At 43.8% G+C, this 25468-nt stretch overlaps 1 protein-coding gene across 8 annotated transcripts in view; it reads right to left on the bottom strand.

Annotated features, from left to right (window-relative positions):
• The window catches only part of TEAD1 (TEA domain transcription factor 1), a 164443-nt gene that overhangs the window by 6186 nt on the left and 132789 nt on the right, over positions 1–25468 (bottom strand). For 7 of the 8 annotated variants that reach the window (XM_069803913.1, XM_069803914.1, XM_069803906.1 and 4 more), the window contains 3 exons: positions 13961–14134; positions 2286–2426; positions 659–811 (listed from right to left, as the gene is read on the bottom strand). In XM_069803913.1, coding sequence (XP_069660014.1) covers positions 659–811; positions 2286–2426; positions 13961–14134 — 468 coding nt within the window. Of the gene's footprint in view, positions 1–658; positions 812–2285; positions 2427–11097; positions 11317–13960; positions 14135–25468 lie in introns of those variants that run through there. The other variant, XM_069803912.1, reaches the window with a different exon arrangement.

Raw genomic sequence — 25468 nt, 5'->3', positions numbered from 1 at the left:
ACTTGCCAAAAGGCAGCTGAATGGGGAGCATGTGGCTCTGTGCTCGCAGCCTTACCTCTTCCCTGTACCGCCAGCCCTTGGTCCTGCCCGAATCCTACGGTAGCAGCAGCAGCAGTGCGTGGCTCTAAATGCTTGGCTGAGGTGCCACTGCAAAGGCACGGTGAAAGCGAGCTGGATAACTGGGTGAAACTGGCTTAAAGGCCACTCTGTGGCCCATTCTTCATGCTTTAGGTCACCTGTTGGGTGTACCCATTACTGCATGCTTTCCTGGCCCAAGAACTAATTAACACCACTGACATTTGCAGTATTATAACTGACATCTCAGTAAGAACACATTAGATTAATGGGATGGTTCAAAGTTACTGCCTCAGGCTCCTACAAACACCAAATAGAGACTTGTACAAAAAAAAGAAGCAAGCTGAATTTTTGGAAGGTAACAAAGACGTTTGTTCATGTTCTCAGCCAGCTTAGCCTTTTCATCCTTAGCGTCTATAGTGCACAATTCCAAGAGCATTACTCTGAAGTCAGTGGGATGATTTGTTTAGTAAGCAACATGACTAAGGGATTCGGAAACTGGTTCTAAATATTACAAGTTAAGCAAGCCACACAAAGCCTGAGAGTATTTTAGAAATGGAAAAAATAAAAAGTGAGTCCATACCAATAAAATTGTAAAATTTTCCAACACACTGTTCATCATGTATTTCTCTGGTAAATGCTTCAGCTTGTGTATGAAGTTGATCATATATTCACACATTGGAGAGCGATTTATTCTGTACACAAATCGGCCATTCTCAAACCTTGCATATTCAGTCTAAAAAAAAAAAGAGCATTTAGAATAAAATAATTCAGAAACAGCAAAAAAGTGAATACTAAATCTGGTTTATTTCTTTCTTTGTGTAGACAGAAAAAAGAGAAAGTGGCTCTCGGACACACACACGCCTACTTGCTAACTCCCTGCCTGAGCTATACGGTGCCTTGCTAAAAATTCAAGGGCCCTTAATTATTAAAAGTTGTAATATCACTACTTGTTCTCTGACCTGTGAATTAAAAGACTGAACAGATGATGATTACACAAAGGTAAGTCCAAGTCAAGTAAAAATGAATTAAGCAGAAAACTTTGTGGTAAGATGATTTTACAGTAGTTTCAAGGCAACTGTCTGCAAAGGGAACAGCAAAAACAACCTTATATATCTATGCATAAATATACACATATAAACATAGCTATATATTTGCATGATTTAATATGCAAAGACTATTGTCTTGTGCAAAAGAAAGACACAAGACTACAGTCAGAAGAAAACCAGACTGATTTAGATTGCAGGAGCTCACGAGGGGCTGAAGGAGGGTAAGGCTGTGACTCTTGGACTCCTGCTACCCAGCTACCAATTGCTCGAATGAGCTACTCAGCGGCTCATGGGGTTTTTTGGCTTTCTCTAAGCTTGGAATAATGGAAAGGATGGAAAACTTTTTTACGGTTGCCATGCACAGAAAACATATTTAGTATAAGAAGGACATGAAGTGACCAGGATATCTATAAATGCTCAACCTACAGCTCTCGGCTAAAAGTCTCGTACAAAACCTGTCTTGCGGATAACAGATGTGGGTGTGGGGCTTAGTACACAGAAGACAAGTTAAATAGCTGCAGTACCATTGTACAATAAATCAACTAGCTACCTGACCACGCCATAGAGTTCTGTGCTTAGAAAAGAAAGGGTAAAAAATAAATAAAGGTCCTTGCATGTTAAGAAAATATGCAACTTTGTATTCAAAAGCTGCTGGTGACCAGGGAAGGCATGCCTTTCTGCATGTAATATAAGATAAAATAAGCACGGGTATAGACAAAACATAGGACACCATCATTGGCTTTAAAATGTTTTAAAAAATCGAGATGCTAGCTTGTCACTGTAGTATGGTTCCAAACAGGCTACGTGGCTGGCCGAGTGTTTGGAAATGGGAGCACAAGCATTTTGCTTCAGCTCTTTTCTTTTTCTGCCAGGTGATGGAGGAGGCAGCACTGACGTCAGCTGCAGGTTCCCCACGGAAGGGTGCCACAGGCAGGGGGGAGGAGGGTCTCCAAAGCAACAGGTGACTGACTGTAGTGTCACCAGTCACATGGTGATTTAAAATGAACCCAGACACTGCTGGGAAGAAAAATACTCTTTCAGAAAGGATTAGAGGAAGGAAGGAAAAGCCAGATAAGAGCAAAGTGAAGACAAGAGAGCGAAAGCCTAAGAAAATGAAAGAGAACCAAAGAATCATCCCACATATACCATCACAACACCCACCTCTACTTTTTCTACTACTTGCTTTCCAAACGAGCAGACTTTGGTGGAACAGGTGATTGTCATGTTTTCTGAGCTCTCGTACTGACTAGTGACTCCGTAAAACGCTCCTGTATCATCTTGAATGTTGCAGTTTAAGTCAGCCTGTTGGGAAAAAGTAATAGATGTTGAAGATCTTATTTTTCATTTGACAATGTCAGTAGCATAAGCTGTAATTAGCTCACCATTCTTTTCAGAAATAAGGGAGAGCAGGGGGAGTTTTATAGTGACAACAGTGACAGTGGAAAAAGTCTGTCAGGAAGTACCTGCCTAATTAATTGTTGCAGTAAAAACATTAGGGAAGCCGCAATTTCTTCAAACTTTAAACAACAAAAGACAACCCAGTATTTCTCTGGGCTACAGGTGATGTTCTTGTCTGGCAGACAGCTGATGCAGTCTCTGGAGCAAAGGGAATGATCACCTGCAAGGAGCCTGGCTCCAGAGCTCATTCCTCGGGAGGGAACCTGCCCTGCGGCCTCAAATTCAACCAAGCCATCCCGCTCCTGAGGGGCCACAGTTCACTTTCTCCTTCTCCTTTCTGAAAGCAATGAAATCCTCACGGCAAAGGGAGACAGCTGCACCACACGGGAATCGATATCTGATAAGAGTCTGTCAAGCCATATGGCCCTGATTCAGCAAAATACTTGACTGCACGGAGCTATATGGCACAACTCACAGGCTTCACGTGAGCTGTGTGCGCACTGAGCTGTGCCTACAGCACCAATAAAATATTCCTGGAAGTATTTGATTTCTTTTAGTATTTCTGTGCAGCCTGAATAACTATCCGGCTGCCTTTGATATCTAGCAACAGAGATTGAGACTTGCAGGATCAAATGAGGAACAGTGCTACCTTTAATTATTTATATCCAAATCCAAGTCCTGTGCACAGCATGATTAATTTGGCTACAAAGCAAGAGCACAGGTCACATGCTGAATCCAGCCTCCCCAGGCCTGCAGCAGCACTGAAGCTGTTATGCCACTGTGCTCTTTGTCATCATGAATCCATTTTCAAAAGCCCTCAACTTAAAAGAGCACTAATATGGATACAGGCAGAGTCTAGGGATATCCACAGCTGGATTTGTTGATTCAGGCATTAGCTCTGCTAACATCTTTGGTGCCCAGAGTGGGCAGGGTTTTCTTTTTATGTGGAAATAGCTGATCAGCTACTGCAGCGTAACATCTAAGAATCGCTTGAATTTTTAACTTACTGTGAGACAAGCATTTTAGCAGGGAAATGCACTTTTGAAGCTGTTTCACTTGCAAGTCTAGCTCTGCTTGTTTTTATTGCTAATATAGAAGTGTAACACAAAAATTTTGACATATACCTTTGTGTCTACCTTGAGACTTTTTAAAAACCCAGTTTACAGGTATGTTTATTTACTAGTTAGTGTGGAACATTTATAATCCTGCCTTCACGATAGTTCAGGCCATTTGTAACTGCTATTTAATTTTTAACTAGGCAACACCTCATTAATTCTACTCAGTGTCTACAGTCCTTATTTGTGGTACAACATTCTGAGGCAATATGCTGATAATAGCACATACTGAGCTAGCTTGTGGTATGGAGAAGACATAGGTCTGAGATTACTTCAGGCTGGCTTTGGTAAATTAATCAGCGGAGAAGTCTCCCGAGGTTTACACACAGTAACACAAACAGCCCTATAGTCACGTATTTTGCATAACAGAAAGAAATCCTATCGCTATTACACCTTGTTTCTTGCATATGTTTTGCATGAGGTCAGCAGTTAATGGTTAATGTACATCTAAAGCAGTGTGTTCACAGTGAGCTTTAAGAAACTGTTCCAAGCTAATAGTAAATAAGCAATTTGCCATCACAGCTGGCTTGCAATTGAAACATGAACAAACATCTAAACATGACAAACTGTAGCAGCCATCAGCCACGCCACAGCTGCTCCATCGGAATTTCTGAAGAATAGGGATTTCTGAGAAAACAATTGCATTGGTGTTAATGGTGTTAATAACAATGTTGCTAGTAATAATGTTGTTAATAATAATAACAACAACAATAATAGCAATCTCTTAAAAAGTGGTTACTCCTGCTGCTACCACAATTACAATTTTACTATCAAAACATTTTCTTTTTTCTTTTTCTTTTTCTTTTCAGATATGGGCAAAATATTTAAGAAATCTTAACTAAAATGCTCCTCACCATTTCATGTTGTCAAAAGAGTCAACCACATAGACCTTACATTTCAAGCTGCAATAACAACTGTTTATAGTTAAAAGAAAGAATAACTTTTTATCTGCTGCCTTCTGATTCTGAAGCCCACTGAAGAAAATACCTAACTGTTGTATTTACATGCTGACATTTAACCTGGAAAAGTAAAACATGTGGCCATCTGGCACCCTGTTGATCACTCCCACAGCTCTTCCAACTCTTGCTGAAATCACCAGGAGTCCTGTGTACACAAAAAATACAGGCTGGGGCCCTGATGTTTGAATGAGGAACACCTGAAATTATCACTCAGATGTCATGATTTACTCTTACGCAATCACAACGTTGTTGCAAAAGTCCCGTGATGATAATATAGACATGAATTATCTTTATTTGCTCTTTGATTTTTTTGAGTCTAGCACACAATAAAGGTGTTTTCAAGGAAGGACAGAATTTTCCTTTTAAACAACAGTTTTCATGTTCAACTAATTACAGACTGCTGAGAACTGAAGCTTTAAGACTTCTCCAAAAAGTGTAACACCAACATAAAAATCCCAAGAGCTGGCAATGGCAGATGATACTTTTAAATGAAGGCTTCACCAAAGCCTCTTCTAATACTGAAAGATTTTTGTCTGTTCTCGCATACTAAAACAAGTCCTTCCCCTCAATCTGGGTTCAAACTTTTTCATTAGAAGCTGAGTACATGAATACTAGGGAGGAGTGCATATCATTGCGAAGAGGGGATTGTCACATCAAGGAAGTATTCTGAACCAGGTATTGAAAGTTTTGTTCCATGCTGAATACCTTTAGAAAAGAAGGATGGACTATCACTGCTGGTAAAATACAAATCTTTGGTTCAAAAATGATGGTGAAGGACTTGGTAATTATATTGTTATGGCTTGCTTACATAGTAAGGGGTTTGTCTAAACACATACACCTGAAAGCAAAATTGTATTTCTTGAACTGACGAAAGTGGGTCACAATTAAAATTCAGGGTTAGGTTGTTTTGGTTTGGTTTTTTTTTCCTCAAAAAGGTTATAAGGCTACCAAAAAAAAAAAGAAAAAAAAAAAAAAGGCTGTGCTAAAAATGGGCACTGATCTGGCTATGAGAGTTGTAGCTGTAGCTTTGAGCAGGAATAAGGTGATGTGTTACCCCGGTATTCAGTTTTAGCAGGCTCCTTACTACAGTATTGATTCCAGGTTTTGTGTCTACATTTTAGAAAGGATGTTGGAAAACTGGAAAGTGTTCAGAAAAGAGTTACAAGAATGATTTCAGGTCTGGAAAACATCCTTTGTAGTGAATGACTAATGAAACTCCATCTACTTACTTTTTCCAAGGGAAGTTTTTCCACGAATTTGTCATAGCCTACAAGTTGCTACATGGGGAAGAGTCTTCTGATTGATAGATTAAATCTTGCAGAAAAGGACATTAAAAGTCAGAAAGCTAAAGCTAAAGCTATGCAAAAGCTAAATGAGAAACAAGGCAGAGGCTGGTAACCTTGATGGCAATGAAACGCTGGCATAATTTTCAAATGTGGTGGAATCACCATTACTTGGGGTCTTTTTTAACCAAGCTAAGTATCTAACTAACAAACAGTGATGCTCTAGTTCAAGTAGGCTTATTGTCCAGAGGCAGACATTACTTAGTGAAGTTCACTGCCTATATTACAGAAGAGGCAAGACTAGCTAAATCTAATAATAGCAAAATTGAAATATAGGAATTTATCTTATTAACCTCAATTAACCCTCTCCTTATAATTTCCTTTTTCAATGATCCCTGTGAAAAACGTGACACCAGTCAAGCTTCTGGAGCGCTGTGCTTGCAGCCTCCTCATGCTGCAACCAGCTCGGTCTCATTATTTCCTTGGTACTCTGTCGGTAGCTGTTCTCTTGCATTTCAGACTCAGATTGCAAGTCTATCTGGGCTATAAACCAGCTTTCCCTTCTGTACAGCTTCTCATGCAACTATGCTCTGACCCATGGCTCCAGAAATTAGGGTTGATAAGCACTGTTGTAGCATATACAGATAAATAACCTTGTGAATGGTGATTTCAAATATATTGGCTTGATTTCAAATATTATGGTATTTCAAATATTATGGTATGACCACCTGTGATGAACAGGAGTCCATTTACTCACTGAGTTTTAAAATACAAGATCAATACAATTTAGGAAAAAAACCCCCAACAACTTAAAAACACAAATGGAGTTGGTTTTTTTTTTCCTTTCCAGAGTAAAACTCTAATTTTGATTTATTGCTAAGAACTGAGATTTATATTAGCTGAATGCATTTGGAGGCGGGAGAGGCACTCAGTTTTCTGGCACCCTATCTACAGTGGTTGTGTAAGAGCATGATTAATTCATTAATAAAGCATAGCTTGTCAATGGGTAGCACCGAAAATATTACGTATTAAGAGCACCAAGTGTTCGACATGCTGCATGGAGAACCCTCTGCCAGTGTGCCAGAGCAAGCACCAAACCAGAGCTGGCTGCAACCAAAATAAAGAATAAAAACAAATTTAAAAAAAATCTTCACATTCACTTCAGAAGAGCTCTCAGGGTCTGTGTTAAAGGTGGGGGACAGAGGGTAAAGCGCTTGTGTAATAATAACAGCTTTGGCTAACAAAAAAGCAACTCCAGCAAAAAGTGCTGAGAAGTGTCTAAATCCTTCCTGCTGAGTAGAAGGAAAACAGCACCTACTGGAAACAGTGGGATTTGGGGAGGGCCAGACCAATTTACACTGGCATTCGGTAGTTAACATTAAGCACATAAGGTCACTTATTAACAACATATAGGTTTTAACAACTGCTGACTGCAGGGAGGTGTGTTACTCATATGACCGCATCATGCCTCCCCTCCTCCTCTCCAAAGAATGATCAAAGAGCAGAGATTCCAAATTGTGAAGCAATTTTTTCCAACGGGAGCATCTGGGTTGCTGGCATGTTTCACCGCGCGTTACACTGCAGCTCAGGAATCGCGTCCAGGTCTGCCACATGGTTGGGCTTGTGACGGACAGGCCAAGCTGCTCCGGCTTCCCAGCTGCTCGGCCCCTTCCACTCATTATCCAGCCTCAAGCGCTAATGCCCTCGCATCAATTTGTGAAGGGGTCCTCCACAAGCGCCACGGGAGCCCCCTGCGCCGAGCGGGTTGCGATGGGGAAAAGAAAATGGATGTCTGCTTTCTTCCATATCTAATTTGTTTTGCATACATTTGCATGCTGGCCATAGACCCATTCACATTACGGATCCCATTTGTGAGTTGCAGATCATTTGCCAGTCAAAGCTGGCGAGTGTGCATGTGTGTCTGTGTGTGTGGAGGGAAATCCAAGATTCTAGATTATGCCATATAAATTACATGTAAAAATAGAGAAAAAAAAAAAAAGGCAGTAGCCACAATTGTGTGTGTGTGAATGAAGGGCACAAAGAATCTCTGCACCTTTTAAGACGGCTGGAGGCACATGGGGATAAATTCAGGAGGGGGTGGGAGGAGACCACAGGCGCAAGCCATTTCTGAACACTGATTACATGCGTAAATTGTTTTGTTTCAGTGTATCACAAAGAGAAGGAGCATTATTTTTCATGCCACAGCTGTTTTGAATAAGAATAGGAATAAACTTAACTATCCTCCTCATGTTACTTACCACTAATTATGGCATATATTTACATTTATAAAACAGTGAAATTTTGGGGGACATAATTTAATGCCCCTTTATTGTGTAGATTCCTTTATTTCCATCCCACATTTGAATTTCAAAAATGTTTAGGACTTCAAAGCATCTTTAAAAGCTTGCCCTAATTATAATATGCATTACTTTCTAAAACTCCTAGTTTGCATTGCAGATTCCTGCAAATAGAGGCATTCATTTTAAACATCAATTAATATCATCCGTGCATCTTCAGATGAGTTTGGGTCTTTATTTCAGAGTTGCACTGAGCTCTGACTAAGCTTTCCTCAGTTTGAAGAACAGTTCAAGCTACTGCAAACTTTTAAAATTAAGCCAGTGATCAGATCAGTAGAAAGCCCGACAGCCCAATATTAATTTCTATCAGCTGTTTTTTCCCCATGGCACTAGTGAGAAAACATCCCGCCTCCTTTCAGATGTATTTGCTTCCCATATCTGTTGCTGTAGCTGCAGAAGTCAGAGATCAGGTTGGCACAGAGCGTTTGGCAGTGTCAGAAACACAGAATCCATGGCCGCATTATTGCAAGGTGTGCTTACACCAGCGCTAAGGATCCCAGCGGAGGCACGGACCCGCTGCACGACACTGTAGGTTACTTGGAAAAGTCATACAAAAAGAGAATCCCTGCCTCAGCATTTGCAATCGGGCGTTGAGGCAAAATATGAGAGAGGAATAACTACCTAAACCTGAAGAATTTAACCTGGGCTGCAGTGGACAGATACGCACTGCTGAATTAACATTAAAAGTGCTCCTAGTAGCGAATAGTGTTTGCAGGATGAACTAGCGCTAGACAGGGGCAAGTTACAGAGCTAGCAAAGCTAGCAGGGGGATAAAGGGAGACACGGAGTTGTGCCTTCCTAGAGCAATTCCCTTGCCGGAGTCAACGGAGATGTATGGGATCATAACGGCAGAGTCCAAGTGAAGGTGTTACTTGGGAGACGTGGCTGGGAGAGGCTGGATTCAAAAGGGAGGTGGTGTGAGGGGGGCAGATGTACCACCAGCCTCCTGCAGGAGAAAGCAGAGAGCCAGAGGAGGCAGAGCACTGGGCAATCAGCACCGCGGGCCAAGAAGGCTAGGCCAGCAATAATGTTTTAGGCAGACATTTTGGGGTAAAGCTGGAGGTGCAATCTATCATTTAGTTTGCTCTCTTTCAGGAGGCCTAAGTGTGTTATTTAGTATTAGGTAATTTAAGAATAGTAGTGAGCGATCAGTGGGGATAACATTAGATATCAATATGAGTGGAACGTCAACCAACAAAAGAAACCAATAGAGGCAACGTGTGTTCGCTTTGCTTTTAGATAGGCTAATCAGAACTTCAAAGACCAGAAAACTTCAGGGCTTTTCTCAAGTCACAAAAACAGTTTAAGTACAAACTAACCAACCCGCATGTTGACCTTACTGAGATTAAGATTAGATGGCATGAATCATACCTGATTGTTTTACACAGATTGGGCTTATTTTGCTAGTGACTAAGGCAACAGAAGCAGGACTGTGCACTCAACCTGCATCCAGGGAAAGGTTTCATTTGCAGATATTCTGCAGCCTTGTCTGAATTCCGCGTCAGTGTTCTAGGAAATAACTTTTACCTTTATTTAAGAGCATTTATTTTTGTTTTCATTTTATATCCCTGTAATCTCCGGTTTCATATCACTGTCACACAAATTTCCTGTGCCATATTGTTAGTATGTTGGTCCTTATTTACTCATTGTACTGAGTGCACAACATACCAAGTAAAGCTCCTGCTATCTATTACTGTAAAAGCCTGTCTCTGGGGTGACTTCCCTGAACTCTCTGGTTCCCAGTGACTACCTGGGATAAACAGAAGAAAAGAGTCACTGCATTCAAGGTGCAAGACACGGACCAGGAAATTGCTTTGCAGGGCTGCAAGGTTGGTTGGTTGAGGTGGTGTAAAAGGAGAAGTCTCTTCCTTTTATACCTCCTGCACTGTTAGGTAGGAAGAGGCCCAAAAGCGTGACGTCCAGGTGTGTCACCAGGACTGAGGCCAGAAGCTCATCCATTCCCAGCATCAGGCTGTATTTCACAGGAGATACAATCTGTATGAACCAATAAATCTCTGCAAAGCAAAGCAACACTTTGCTTTGTACTCCATACCTGTGATGCTTTGCAAAGTCAACTCCACAATTGCCAAATGTCTTCTTGCAAGATCTCAGACCTTTCCCTCCCACTTTCTTGTAATCAAACCTTATTACCTTTATCACAGGGAAAACCATGCTGCTGGAGGCCTCAAGCAGAACTAAATGGTAAAGAGCAAGAGGAGTAATCTTTCTGGTTACCAGAGCTAAGCCACTTTCTGCCTTAGTCATCCTCAATGCAAGTGCTCGTCTCTGGTCTTCCTGTTTCCCATCTTTCCTTTCCACACTAGACCTAATGTCTAAACAAAATACCCTTTGGGCTGCCTCCAGCAATGTGCCAACGTCTCTTTAAATCCATTTACAGGCTCACCATCCCTTCTGGCATCAAATCCTCACCTTCACTTTCAAGCTTCCACATGCCATGACACCTGCCTGCTTTCCTTCTCTGGTTTCCCTTGACTTCTTGCACTCATAGTCCCTGGTTTTCTTTTGTTGATTCTCCTTACAGCACTTTTTCACCTGTATTTATTTGCCCAACATAAATTCATATTCCTCTTTTACTCACGTTACAATCAAATTCCAACAAAACGTGGACTGCCACTGGACACTGATGCTGAGATGCACTAGCTTACAGCGCTGAGCAAACTGTCGATGGTTAAATGATAATGAAGGGAGAAGACAACAAAAGGATGGGAAGGGGGAAATGGTTAAATAAAGGGTGAGAGAGAGTATTGTGAGTAAGCAATAACCACACAACATGAACAGAACCTGGGAGAAGTTGAACTTTCAGGGTAGAAGGAGGTAGCGGATGGTAAGGAGAGAGTGGATACTGATTCAGAAGTGGATACTTTTAATTTAAAAGAAAAGAACAAGAATACAGGAATTAATCTGTTTTCATCTTAATAAACTTGAAGTTACTAATAGGGTCAAAAGGATTGTCAGCAACCTTTGCCAGCTTTACAATGGTAATGTATGATTGTTTAGAACAGTTTCTCAACACTCCCCATGAAAATGGGAACAGCATCCTTTTTTTCTGAAGAAATGTCCTGTTGGGGGGAAAGAAATTAAGGACAGTGAGCTGACAGTTTAGGATCTAATTCTCGTGACTAATTACACATCCAACTTCTGTTTTTCCTATACGTACTTCTAGATGGGGAGCACTGGTGTGAAGTTTATTCCTAGAAGGGCATTCATCATGACTCTCGCTGCACCCAAACACTGCCCCTGGCACCTTCCCTCTGCCTCACTCACTCAATGAGAGAGAAAATCCACTGGCCTATTTTAAGGTTGTGTCTTAGGAAGGCATTCTCACCACATTTTTAACGTATAATTCAGAAGTATGTTAGCACTGTATGTTTTTTAATCTCTAAGTTAATATAACACAAAATTGTATTAAAAGACCATTATGTTGGAAGGCACAGTAAGGTTAGGAAATGTTGGATTGAAGTTGCCTGCACGTCCTGACTGCTGAACTGCATCATGATACAGTCTTTAGCTACACAACTGCACACTCGCCCTCTGGGCAGCTATACAATATTTCTTTGTCTTCACTATTCAGTGTGGCCCGGTCCCTATTTCCTGCACACTACTCAAAACCCGTGCTGAACAGAGTTATTAGTTTTATAAAGGTTTTCTTCATGGCATTATCTTGATGCTTTATAAAGAGCCATGAGTTTGATTTCTCAGTGACCATCTGAGGTGAAGGGATGGTATCACCCCCACATTACAGATGGGGAACTGAGGCAAGAGTGTTAAAGGTGTGCAGTGCTTGTAGGAGATCAAGCAGAGAAGGCTGGCACTTGAATTTTCAAAGTCGTGAGTACAACACAGACCTTAGTGATCCAAAGAAGATCTCTACTGGCTTTAGATACATCTTTGAGCATTCAGCACACCTGAAAATTGGTTTCCACATTAAGAAAAAGCAGAACATACAATACATCAATGACCGTATCAGAAATTTCTGCTGCTTTCATGTCTAATATAAAGTCTGAGGCTTGTCATTCTCTATGGGAACTGAGAACAGGCAAGTGAGGTGACCTTCATTTTTGCCAGTGGGTTTCACAAGTATTTATTATGCAAAGTGGATTGGTGAGATGATGGTCCTCAGTTCAAGCCCAAGTTTTGCAAGGAAATGTATTTAGTGGTCACAGACCCTTAACCTCCAAGCTCTATTCCTCTGCAGCCAGATTTCTTCTGCCCTTACACTTGTCCTGTTCCCACCTCTCACATACCTATTTCTGCTGTATGCCTTCATCCCTATGTTTCCCCACAGGCTCCTTATTTCAAATGCTCCCTCTTCCCACTGCCTCCCTCTTTTTGACCCTACATTTTCACCTGCCTTTTCCAGGGTCCTGGTGGCTGCTGTGTTTCAGCTCCCAGTTCTCTGCTGCCTCCTGTTCCTGGCCTCTTTGCTCAGCCAGCCCTCAAATGCTTGGTCTACAGCTCCCATTCCCTGTTTTAAGCACCATGAATTTCTCAACGGATTTCTTCTGCAGTCCAGCATAGCTCCTGCTCAGTGATTTATCTCTTCTACACACAGATTTGAGAAAAGGGTCTCCCTCATTCCCAGTTTCCAGTTCCAAATCTGGTGCTACAGAAAGTCTTGGCAAGATAGGAAGTCTGGGGTATGTACAAGGTGGAGAATATTTCAGGTTGCATCATAGATAAACTTTAACTGAAGGCAATAAACACCAGGAAATCTGATCATAAGCAGTGATTCCAGATCAACCTTTTCTGCTTTCAGCCTCAACCTGTCCACCCTGTAATCAAACCCTGAATATGCCCCTTTCACTGAGGTTTTAAAAGACAAATTTAAAATGTTTAGATAATAACTGTTGCTATAAAAAGGAGTATACCACAAAAAACACCCCAACAAAGTAATGAGTAGAAAAAGCTTTAGTATAAGCATAAGGTCCAGCCTGGAGATTTGATGATCCTTTTGTATGAACCTTTAGCACTACTAACATGAGATTTTGTAAATACAATAAGAAAAATCTGATGTATCAATTAAATTTCTCACAACTAGATCAATATACCACATCTCAGCCTCCCATTCAAATTCTTTTTCACTCTTGCTCACAACTGATATGAACAGATACAACTTTTGGAGCAGAGTCCCATGGCTGACTAACAAAAAGGCAAGAGGAAAGCAGATGTGCTCGAGGAACCAAAAAAATGTTTAAGAAAAAGCCTGGAACCCTCCCAGGCTCACAGTTGTCCTGCCGCACACTCGGTTCAAATCCTACTTGGTCCTATCTGCATAAGTGCGGATCAATCGGATCAGTCCCGATTGCGGGACTGAGACTTGTACTATTTGCATTTGGCAAGAGTTCAGCATTTGAAACACTTAAAAAGCAGTCTCCATTTCTGCCGCTTCCCTGTTTTTCCTGGGACCACTAGATGGCAGTTCCCCATTTACAAACGAGGGCTCTCGTTACCTGTTTGCTCCTGCCCAGCAGCTGTGCCAAGCACAGTTGAGGCACACATCTGCCTCTGCGTGTCATCTGCAACACAGACTTCTGGTGGAGCTGTCAACTAGAGGGGCTCTGGGCCAGCGTCCTACCTGAAGGATATACAGCTTTGCACTTTTAAATGACGACAGGAGAAATTTCCACAAGCACCCCAAAGGGTGCTAAACACTAAACACAGGCCTTATCGACAAGAGAGTTCTTCACGTCGTGTCTTACTCACCCAGAATTTTACGAGGAAGAAAGCGTTTTGGGGCCCCTTCCCAAACAGTTCCTTTAGACCGCCCTTCTTTTCAGGGAATTTGTCATAAATCTGACGAATGTCCACCGATTCAAGCAACGGGTCACTGTAAGAATGGTTAGCGTGTCCAATGTGTACGAAGAGGTGTTTATTGTACTGCAAGAAAGAAACAGGAAAATCAGTGCTGTACAAAAAGAACAGAGGTTCCTTACGGCACGGGTCTGCATGTGTTCCTGCGGAGGGTAGCGCGCTTTGATGGATTAAATGACTCGCACATTACTCCTGGGACTATGATTTTCTGCAGTATGATTTTCATGAACAACTTTAGTGATTGTGTCATAGCCTCTTGTGAACAAGGGTCAACATCAAAAAACCTGTGTCCCTGCTGCAAACCACAAAACATGGTCATCTTCAAGGGAGTAATTTACACTGAAAGACCCAGCGGCAGCTCAGTAATAAAAGAGCCCTTAGCAGAGCATAATAAGATGAACATGATCATGAGGAAAGCCCATTTCTGCTTCTTTAAACCATGCCTTTTAATGTCCCATATCCTCAGAGACTGAATTTCTGCTAGTGCCACAGAGCCCACACATATACACCTCCTGTTTGTCTATTTAAAAAATCCCAAACCTCTATCTATAGCATATGCTAATGCCACTTAACTAAAAGAGATGGAAGGGATTTTCTTTTAACTAACTCCCGAATGACAATAATGAGAAGGCCAGTTACTCTGTGTTGCTGTTACTATAGAACTGGTGCTCACTGTATGTCCTCCAGTATTTTGACCCATGTAATATTAAAGAGCCAAACTTTTACCACTTCCTTTGGGAGCTAGCTCTATAGATGACCATCTCTGCCAAAACACATTCAGCTTCAATTTCCTACTGCTTAACTTCATCCCATCGCACCTCATTATAATCACGGGAATCACCTCAGCAACCCCTTTCCTGCCTGGGGGAAATCCTTGGCCCAGTGAAGTCCACAGCAGCCCCCTACTGAGTCCAACATGGTCTTTTAGGGGCTGCCATATCTCCAAGACGAGAGCACCTTTCAGCACCTGAAATGAAAGCGGAAGGACGAGCCCCCAAGACGCTCTGCCAGTCAGTCAGCAGCTCATAGGGTCATGTGAGCAGAGTGAAGGAGCTCAAGAGTTGCAGGATTAAACACTGGGGGTTTTAACCATGCAGATCACAAAACATTTTGCTAACTCAATTAAAGGAGAGCTGATATGCAGTCAACAAACACTAGAAAACCCTGTCGTATTGAACAGATGCTGTATATAAGGGGCAATTCCCAAAAGCTAAGCACAAATAAAATATTTAAAACCCCAAAGCAGACTTCATTTAAGCTATTTTGTTTACTATATACCTGCCGAATGAACAAATTGAAATGACAAATCTAAATTAATTGGACATCCACTCAGAGCCTTCCTTTGGTGTATGCAGCGTCTTCCCCAGCAGATGTCCAAAACTCTGGGGAAAAGGAAATGGACTGGCTAGATTTCTGCACTTAGGAAATAACATTGAAATCTATTTAAAAATCATCTAGCACAGTGAAATCTGAATTTAGAATCAGAGAACACTCATCTGTGTATGGGGCCAAAAATGAGATATGGTCCATGCTTTTTACAGGGTTGTATTTCTGTCATAATTTTGTGGAAGGAAAAAGGAAAGCGTAACACTTTATTAAGGTATTTGCACAAGCAAGTCCCAGTCTGAGAGCACCGGTTATATGGATTTTCCTTGCAGCCCTCTTTCAAAATAATGCCATCCCAGCTTCTTCTGTGCACAAGTGGAGAACTTACCCAGCCTTTAGCTAGTGCATGTGGAGCCCAAAAGGGGCACAGCTGATCCAGAGAAGCTGTTTCTACCCTGAAGAAGAAAACAAGCATGGCAGAGAAATAAACAGGCGGTGGGGAGCTGAATGCATGCGTGCAGGGGTGAGTGTGCCCACAAACGTGTGCCAGCTAGCCCTCACCCAGCACTGGTTTAGCTTGCACGCCGATCACTTACACACGATACAGGAAATCACTGTACTAGTTAGCAACCATGAGTGCCTACCATAACAGTGTTCATGGTCAGATTTAGCATGTTTCTTTACCCAGGAGTGGTAAAAGTGGACCAAGGAGGCATTTTAACATGACAAAACAAACAAAACAAACAAATGCAGAGTAATATGAGAAAGCACCATGGCTCCAACTTTTGGGTTTTTGACACTGTTGTCACTTATTTAGTTCGCAGTACTGTGAGTAAATAACTAAAAGTCACGCTGAACATTTCTTATGTATCTTGCTGCCTACTGAAAAACTTAGATCTCAGTAAAATGTATCAGTGCCCCATATACCTGGGAACTGCCAGGAATGCAAGAAAGGGAATCCAGATACCTGCTCCTGTTGCTTTCCTAAGCTACCAGGGGTGAAGTACAGGAGGACAGAGCATGGGCTGGGTCACGGAACGTGGCTATCGACGGAAGCTTGTCTGCTATCAGGCAAACATCTCCATTTCTCAAGGAGAACGATGAGAAGTCTCCAGTAGAGGTAAGCACTTCAGCCTTCTCCGAAAAATTAAACCAAAACATTTCCCTTCCCCCAGCACCCCTGTAGACTGCTTAGGAGTGCCCAGCAGTTGTGCTCTCCCTGGGGATGTGAGGAGCCCCAAAGCATCTCTCTGCTCTCACTCGTGCAGCATAAGGGCTTGAAAAACCATCCCCATCATTAGTGACCAAGTTATTATTTATTTTGGGATTGTTTCCTCTCAGTCTTCTCTGCTGGAGTTGTTCCAGGTTGTACAAATAACCACATTTTTATAGGAACAGAACTGAGGGTTCAGGTTCTCCTGTGCCCAGGAAAGTGTCCTCCCTAAGAGTGTCTCTCTCCCAGGCCCAAAGGTGGCTGTGGAGTGAAGGAGGAGGGGAAAGCTGTATTTTACAGTTTGGCAACTGCAAATTCCCAAGACAATTCACACACTGTACCTTATTCTGCAAACCAGGAAAACATACAAATTGCTCAGTATCCAACTTCAGTGAAAGCAAACACATTTATAGGAACATGGAGCATGAAGTCTTAATACTGTTTAAATATAAAAGCAAAGTTAAAGGCAGCTGTAAAGCTACCACAGTTGTCTGCGGAGCTCGCCAAAGTACCAGATGCTGCTGCAGCAAAATTTCCGAGTGGGTACAGTAGGACAGATGGTATGACATCACCTGACAACATTCTTAGGACAGAAATGTTTATTTTGATATTGCAATGTGTGATTATTTTCTCCTTATGTTGCTGCAATTCCTATGCTAAGTACAATCATTACTAACCTAATTAGATATGGCATATTTCTACGAACTAACAAACGATAATATAATATTCGGAGCAGGGTAAGGGGATACTGAAATGATCCCTATCGTTTTTATACAAACATACTCCATGACAGGAATTTATGCATAGATAAAAGCAAAGAAGCTAAGTTTTATGCCTATATTTTTGAACCCATTAGTGTCTGAAAAGCTTAAAAACATCCTCGTTATACTGAGAATTCACAGTTATTTTAGACTGAGTATTCCAGAGTCATTGAAGTACATTAGGTGCTGAGGAATTTACTCATGCTACAGCATTTGAAGGATTTGCATCCGACATTGGGGTACTAACTTGCTTCAGATGCTGTAAACTATCATAGGACAAATTCTGTATTTTCAGACGATAAAAGCTACATAAAAATACAAAGAACAATTTCATCTACGTCTTCAGCATCTGCATTACACAACATGCCCTGGAGATGGCCGCCTCTTACTGAGCTCCTTTCCGTAAAAAAATTCTAACTATCCAAAGAATGCAGTAAAGCCATGAAATATGACTGTTGTCAAATAATACCACGAGAAAAATTATAATCCACTTAGGAATTTAAAAGAACCAAGACAAATTGCCAATGGCAGGGGATGCAAGCATTTAAGCTGGTGCAGAACAAAGACAAACCACCTACATTTGTTTTATCAGCCAGCATATATATTTGTCACAGCTCCTCACCGATTTTGCACTTATATTCTAAGGCAACAGTCTTTCCAATCCATGAAATGCAGGTTTGCTCTCTCTGCCACATCTCCGTGTTCCCCACACCTGTGGAGCTAATGCCAAGCCTTGGCAAGCCTGTATAGGACAAAGTTTTTTATTAAATAGTGGTGGCCAAGACGCAGATGGCGGTGAAGCCAACCCTCTCACGCTCCTGGCGCAGGCGAGCTGGCCGTGCCGAGCTGCGGGGGTACCCGCTGCATCGCTGCTCCTGTCTGTCGGGGCTGCAAGGCCCTACATAACCCTAGTGAGCAGAACGCGGGGGCTGAGTGGGTCCCCGGGCCCTGGGTGACATGGACGCGGAGTGAGGTGGAAGGCAGGTGGGCTGAGAGAGGGCCCGCAGCAGCTCCTTCTGCAGGGATAACCTGCACAGCCATGATTTAACAGTCCCCCCACGTCCCCCCCGGATCTGCAAACACCCCTGGCCCCGCAGCGGACCTTGTGCACTGGTTGAGCAGGACGGGGAGGGGGCAGCACCCCGCCGCCTCGTCTGCCCTGCATGGCCTAATAACAGCACCTTGCTAGCTGGGCTGCTTCATGAGATCTGTAGGTTCCTGCAAATTTCAAGCGCAACAACCACGAGGGTGAGGCCATCGATATCACTACCTGCAGCGACAAATCCTTACGATAAAATACCATGGGGAGAGGCTGGCAACTCGGACGGATTGTCGTCTTGCGTGCTGCAGGTCTTCTCTCTCCCTGACACAGAGGGACAGCCTCTTGGCTCTCTTTGGACTGAATATATTCTGTACTGGAGGTCACAAGGACTACCGCCGCAGCTCAGAGGGACAGGTGAGTGGAAGGCAGGTGGGACAGCCTGAGCTTTCGCTGAAATGAGAGAAAACAGCACTGCTCCAGTGCCTGGCACCATGCAGTGATTCCCTCTGTACCTCCACAGACCAGTCCAACCCATCTTTTAAAAATGTACCGCTGCCTGTGCAGCAACTGCCCTTTTGGAGGAAAAAGGAGCCAGCTGGGGTGGACTGATTAAAAACCAATCACTAGTATATCAGCAGTCTGCATGCAGCTCTAACCTGTACCCTACCCAGCCTCAGCTCTGCTGTCTCTCTGTATCTTGTAAATCTGACACTCTTTAATTTCCTGCTGATGTAAGAAAATCACTTGGTCTGCCAACAATTTTTCTTATTTTTACCAAAACACTAGTAACTGCACATTTCATTCCTGTTGCTGTTGTCCTCCACTGAAGCAGACTGGGAGTTATATTTATAGCATTTTAATGCTATAACTGGAGTCTGTACTGACTCCTGTTACTAAGGTTTTTAACGCTTTCATGTGAAATGTTAATCAAACTTTCTGTGTTTGTATGCTACGATACAACTGCATGGTCAACCTCGGCTTTCAAGGACCTCCACCCATTTCAGACTCCTGCCTGGGTCTGCTGAAGGACTGAATCAGGCAGGAATGCGAAGCAGAAGGAGATCTTTGGCTACTTTATGGTTGCAGAAATGGGGAGGTAGGTGACAAGCGAGGGCAGTTCCCAGCCCCGACACGTTAATGTTGCCCAGCACTTCCCAGCTACTGCCACAGGAGTCCCAGTGTGAAACTGGGACTTGCTGGTTGGGCAAGGCGCTCACACAACAATTTCAGTGGCTTTCCTGCAACAGTGAAGATGCGTCCTTCAGTTCTGGCCTGTCTGATTTGAGACCCTGTGGTCCCAATTCCAGAAGTGCTGAGTGCTCAGATGGGAAAATTATGCCTGAATATAGGAAGCTCTCAATAATGCTAAGTACTCTGCAAAATCAGGCTCATGACAAATCAAAGGGGACCCTCAAAATCAGCGGCCCATTCATTCTTTTGCACCTGAAGTTCTTGGTTTGTCAGATGTGAGTAATAATGCTCCTTCATCTAAAAAATGACTGCACCAATACATCTGCGAAATGCAAATGGGAGGAATTAGTAATTCCGTTTGGAAGAGAGGTTAGACAGTGCACAGCGAGCAGGGCACGGGGCCACGCGTTTCAGCAACAGAAGAAAACAAACTACTGAACAGTTACTGATCGAAGAAAGGCCATCCACATCTACACTGAACGATGCAGGAACAAACAAACACGTAAGCACGTAATTAACCGCTGCACTGTAGAGCAGACGCACGAGGACGTTTCCCAACTTCTGAGAGCTTGACTTTGCAGCCCAGCTAAACAATTTTGGGGTGGGTGTAGGGGCGGGGGAAGCTGCAGCGGAAGGAGAGAGATGGGAAAGCGGGGGGCAGAGGCGCGGCCAGGAGCACGGCCCCTCGGGGCGAGGGTTCGGGTTCGGCGGGCAGGCAGGGCAGGCGGTGCGGGGGAGACCCACCGCACTGCCGGTGCCAGCCCAACCCACGCGTCCCCCCGCTCCTCCTCCTCCTCCTCCTCCTCCCCGTGGGAACAGCATGGTGCTGGGCAAGGCCGTGGGAGGCAGAGGGCCCCCCACTGTGATGACAGACCCCCCCGCCCCGGTTTTAGGGCTCTCCCGGGCTCGTCGCAGGGGCTGGGTGTCCGGGCTCTGCTCCAGCTACCCCACAACCTCACCCACTCGCTCCTTCCCTCCTCCGCGGTGCCGCGTTTCCCCGGTCAGGCCCGGTGCCCTGGCGAACGTCAGGTAGCCACCCCTACCCCAGGGGTCTTCTGGGGGCCTTCAGCGCCGGGCCTTCGTGACACAGCAGGCCTGGCGCACCGGCCGCACCGCAGGGCCTGGCAGAGGGGGCTGCCATCGCCGCCGGCGGCCCCCTTCGGTTATGCAAAACCAGCGCTTTTAATTTCGCTGGGAAATTCCCAGCAGCAGCGGTGGGTTTTGGGGAAAGGGAGAGAGCGTGCAGGAAGGCAGCAGCGAGAGCACAGTCGGGCCCCGCAGTCCTTCCACCCATCCTCGGCACTTAACTTCGAGGAACAAATTGCGCTCGGTCTTGACCCACTCCACCGCTTTTTCACCCCAGGGCCCTCTCTTGCAGAGCCCGTGTCCTGACCCTGCGACGGGGCTGGGGGAGCTGGCCCCGGCCCCCTGCCACATCGCCATGGGGTCCCCTGGGAACGCTGCCAGCCGGGGGGTCTGCTGTGACGCCACGCTTTCAGGATTGGAGCCCGTGTCAATACCGGACCCCCTCGAAGTGGTTTCTTGGCACTTTGAACTACGGACACCTGAATACGAACATTTTACAGAGTACGACATCCGCTTCCCAGTGCCAACGCAGAGCTCTCCAGCACTGCAAAATAAATGACCCTGGCAATTAGTTAAACTTTGTCCGATTTCAGATTAAAACGACCTCAAATCCTGAGTCTGCCACTCCAAGAAGTTCATCCCAATGTGGGTTTGCTTCCTCGTCCTTTCACATGACAAAGACCCTAAACCAAGCACTTCCTTAGACTGAACTGCCGAACTGCTCGTTACACTGTTTACAGCAAACACAGAAAGGGTAAGCAATGCTTGTAACAATGGATATTGTTCAAAGATGGAGGGCTCCTTTTGAAAAGATCTCATTTATTTTTCATCACTTAGGTGGTTTGATTAACTTTGGTGAATTTTACTGCATTTGGCTAATGATAGCAGGCTGTTTTTATGGCCCTTGAGCAATTGCTTTCACTTTCTGGTTCTCAGGCACAATTCTCCCTGGGCTCACAAAGCCCTTTTACAACAACAATAAAATCTGAATTAAAACATAAAGAATATTTTATTTCTTTACCACTCTTTAAAATACATTTTGAAATTTGGACCTAACACAATCTGACAGTTTGGTTAGTTGGATTAATACTGAAAATGCCGATCAGTCATGTTCTTTATAGCCCTATATAGATATTTTAGATGTAAAGCTGTCTGAAGGGCTCACAGTAGAAATGAATGTGGCAGCAAGAGTGAGAAAACTCAAAGAGGAAAAGAAGAAAGGGCTTTTTTTTGTTGTTGGGTGGTGGCAGGGTTTTTTTCCTGATTGGAAAGCAAGCTTGAAAATATATATATATATATATATATATATGTAAAATAAAATACTTGGAATTATTATTATTTCAGTGTTATAGTCTTTGTATTTTATAGCTACTTGTGTAACAGTCAATTGCTTAGATCCCTTCTAATCTGCTTGCATACTCAGTTTATATCTGTTAGGGAACTTGGGATTACTTGGTTTAAGCATTTGTCCTGAGCTTTCACAGAACCACTACAGTAAAAATGGAAAGCCCCCATTAAGGAAAACCTGTCTGAAAGCAACAGATGGGTACATAAACTTGTTAATCTGTTGAGAATATAGTTATATATGGTAGGCAATAATTAAAGGTAACTAAACCGCTGGTGCTTGGACCTACACGGGCAGCTTCTATGCACCATTTAGGAATTGTACTTGAGCACAAAATGCCACAAAAGGAAAATACAGCTTGACATTTGTAAACTGAATTGATTTTCATGTAAAAGGAGAACTAATTTTACCCATCCTTAACGGCAGAGTCAGTATTCCAAGATTTTGCAACTGTGCCATCTTATGTCTCCCAGACTATCTTCTGCCATGCAGAGTTACAGTGAGGGTTGCTTATTGTTTCCTTTCTATATTTTTTCTTTAGTTAATGGAACAATTTTGTGGCTAGGCAAGGGAAAAAAAGTCAACAGCCCTCCACAAGTGACAGGACTCTAAGGAGCACATTTTCGACCCACCAGAATGCCCACTCTAAATTAACATAACTGCCTGACATTGAGGGGCTTTTGTACTTTTAAACACCAATTGCCATTGGAAGAACCCCAGAAATGTTTAAGGCCCCACTCCTACAACGAATTCCCTGTGGGTGGACCTTTATGCCCATGCACAGCCCCATTGAAGTCGCTGGAAGTCACCATGGGCAGGCAGACCTCAATTTCTAATTGCTGTACAGGAATATAGACTGCAAGGGGCCTCCCAGGATCATCAAGTCCCGGGCCCAGGTGCCATGTCCAATAAGCCTTTTTCAATAAACTTCCAGGTTACATTTTAAGGTGGAATCGGTCTATTTGCCCCCACTACTATGAGGCTTTCTGACCTGGTTTTGGGTTGGGGGAGAGAGGGAGGAAGGGACATCTTTTTTTTAATAAAATGTTGGAAACACATCTGATCGAAATAATACTTCATGTCATTTTCTGTAAATAGTCAGAAGCGTAATGAACATATAACTATCTTTTTTCAGAAGATACATGAGAACTCTTACACGGCTCTCATGTACCAGTGTATACATATATTCATCTCTGAGGTCAGCAAAGGCACAAAGGCATACAGGAGATGCTGCAACCACAGCACATGCCTACACGACTTCATATGCAAATTGTGCAAAACACACATCTTCCCTGGCTTGCTGATTTTGTTATTTAAAAAGTAATAAACCCCCATCTTTTCTATGCTGCTCAAACCATATCTGCAATAAAATATTGCAGCAACACAAAGAAAGATGTACAAAACCACAGGTAGAATTCACATTTTCTTCAACAGCACTAAATGAGGCTGGGGGCTGGCTCCCATCTCCAGGGAGGACTTTTGGTGCTTGCTGGAAAAAGTCTGTGCATAGGAGACAGGGAAGGCTGGCAGGAGGCAGGGCCCCTCAGAGTTGTCCCTGCAGACAGGCGTGCACCAGTGCCTCACCAGCAAATGTCCTTCTGCGTGTGCCCTGGGAACTGGTCGCACTGCCTTGGGGTTTTTTTCTACGCCCTTGTTTAAGAATCAAATAATCAAATTTACTTAATCTATTCTAAACAATGCCTCCCCTTCTCCTGACTCCCTTTTGCTGGGCAGGGGCGGTGACATGCTTGCCCACGGGGGCTCATCCCTCAGCTCCCCGCAGCGCCTGCCCAGCTGGTCCAGGCTGTCCCCACGCAGCCCTCGCACAGCGCTGCCCCACTGCGCTTGCAGCGTGGGTGTAAGGAATGATCTAAATTGGGATTAATGCATGACTGGGAATTGACTTTTCTTCGTGTCTCATTTCTGCAATGTTACAGCACGCGAGTAATTGGTTTTTTTAAAAACCAGTCTGGGTAGTTTGATGCTCTTGCTTCTCTAGTGAACCTCCTGCATAAATGCTCTGCATTTATAAGGTGGGTTTCTCAGCAGTACGCTCACAAGCTGGGACAAGTTCCGGTGGGCCGTGCTGCACCCTCAGGAATTCCAAATAATACTAGTTTACTCCAAAAAAGGCTTTACAGTATTTATGGGGCCATCCTGGGTAACCGTGTTTCTATTCAGGCCTCCACTCTCTCTCTGCAATGCAAGTGGATGTGTTGCATTCCCCGGAGCCTGCACCTGCCTGAAAAATGAGAGCCCCAACACGTCCCCAAGCCACCGGCCCACACAACGTGTGGGAGCACAACTGGCTCCGAGCTGTGCCACCATGGCAGAGCGGGACCCGCGGCTCTTTCTCCTGCCAAAGCAGCATCTTCTCATTTTTGGTCTGTCAGTCATGTTGCAAATATATTCACGTCACTCAGCTGGTTTCATGTCACAGACACCCGTAGTGTGACGGGCAACCACATGTTATCTGTTAAGAGCGTACTTGGTTTGAGGGAGATTTTTCATAGAGGGAAAGACGTAAGAGTTACTTAGTTGCTGAACTCTCATTCATTCTCTTTTATGTAAAGCCATGCAGATACACCGAAGCTCTACACCATATAAGCCCATGGGTTTTGCAAATAGTTTTGCGTTATAAAAATCTATGGAAAAAGGATAAGTAGGTGGTATACTAGCAAAACAGTAAATCGAAACACACTGAAATGCCATTTCATTCACATACAGCACAGTAACGCTGAGCGTTACATGGCCACATCCTGTTTTCCGGATAACCTCGAGGCACACACATAACATCCTGGTGCGCAGCAATCTGGATATGGCAGAGCCCATAAATCAGCAGGACAGGTTACATGGGGTCAGTGAGCCAAGGACTCTGAAAGCTGCATATTGGTAAGGCTGCCTGATGCGAAAACCTGGATGTTGTATTTCTGCATCGGAAATGCAAACCGCCGTCTGGATGAACCCGGGGCTGGGGATGGAGAAGGCGTTCCAGCTGTGGATTAGTCTGGAGGACACTAAGATGAAGCTTTAGTCCACCAGAGCCAGGACTGCTGGGAGAGCGTGGGAATCAGGGCCACGGGAAGGCAGAGGGATTCCAGGGAAACCATGCAGTACCTAACAGTCAGGTAAGTGCTGAGATAACCGTACCTGCTGCCAAACATTTCCTCCCTCAAAGTTAATTCAACCTGGCAAAACATGACATTTAGCAAACCAACACACTGCCACATATTTAGTATATGAATAGCTGAGATATGGTATATTTTCATTGCGATGTTTCTCCGCCAGGAGCATTCCTGTGTTGTAAGGTTTCTGGGCTATGTCTCCAATCTCCATCACACAGGGTAAACACTCCCTGGATAACACCCCTGGCCAGAGCCCGTAAATGCTATGGTTTCCATTGCTGAATTATAAAGAGCAAGTGATAGCTTCTCTC

This window comes from Haliaeetus albicilla, chromosome 16, assembly GCF_947461875.1.
Source record: "Haliaeetus albicilla chromosome 16, bHalAlb1.1, whole genome shotgun sequence".
NCBI classification, from domain to species: Eukaryota; Metazoa; Chordata; class Aves; order Accipitriformes; family Accipitridae; genus Haliaeetus; species Haliaeetus albicilla.
Note: the sequence above shows the minus strand (reverse complement) of the source record. Positions and strands in the feature narration are given on the sequence as shown.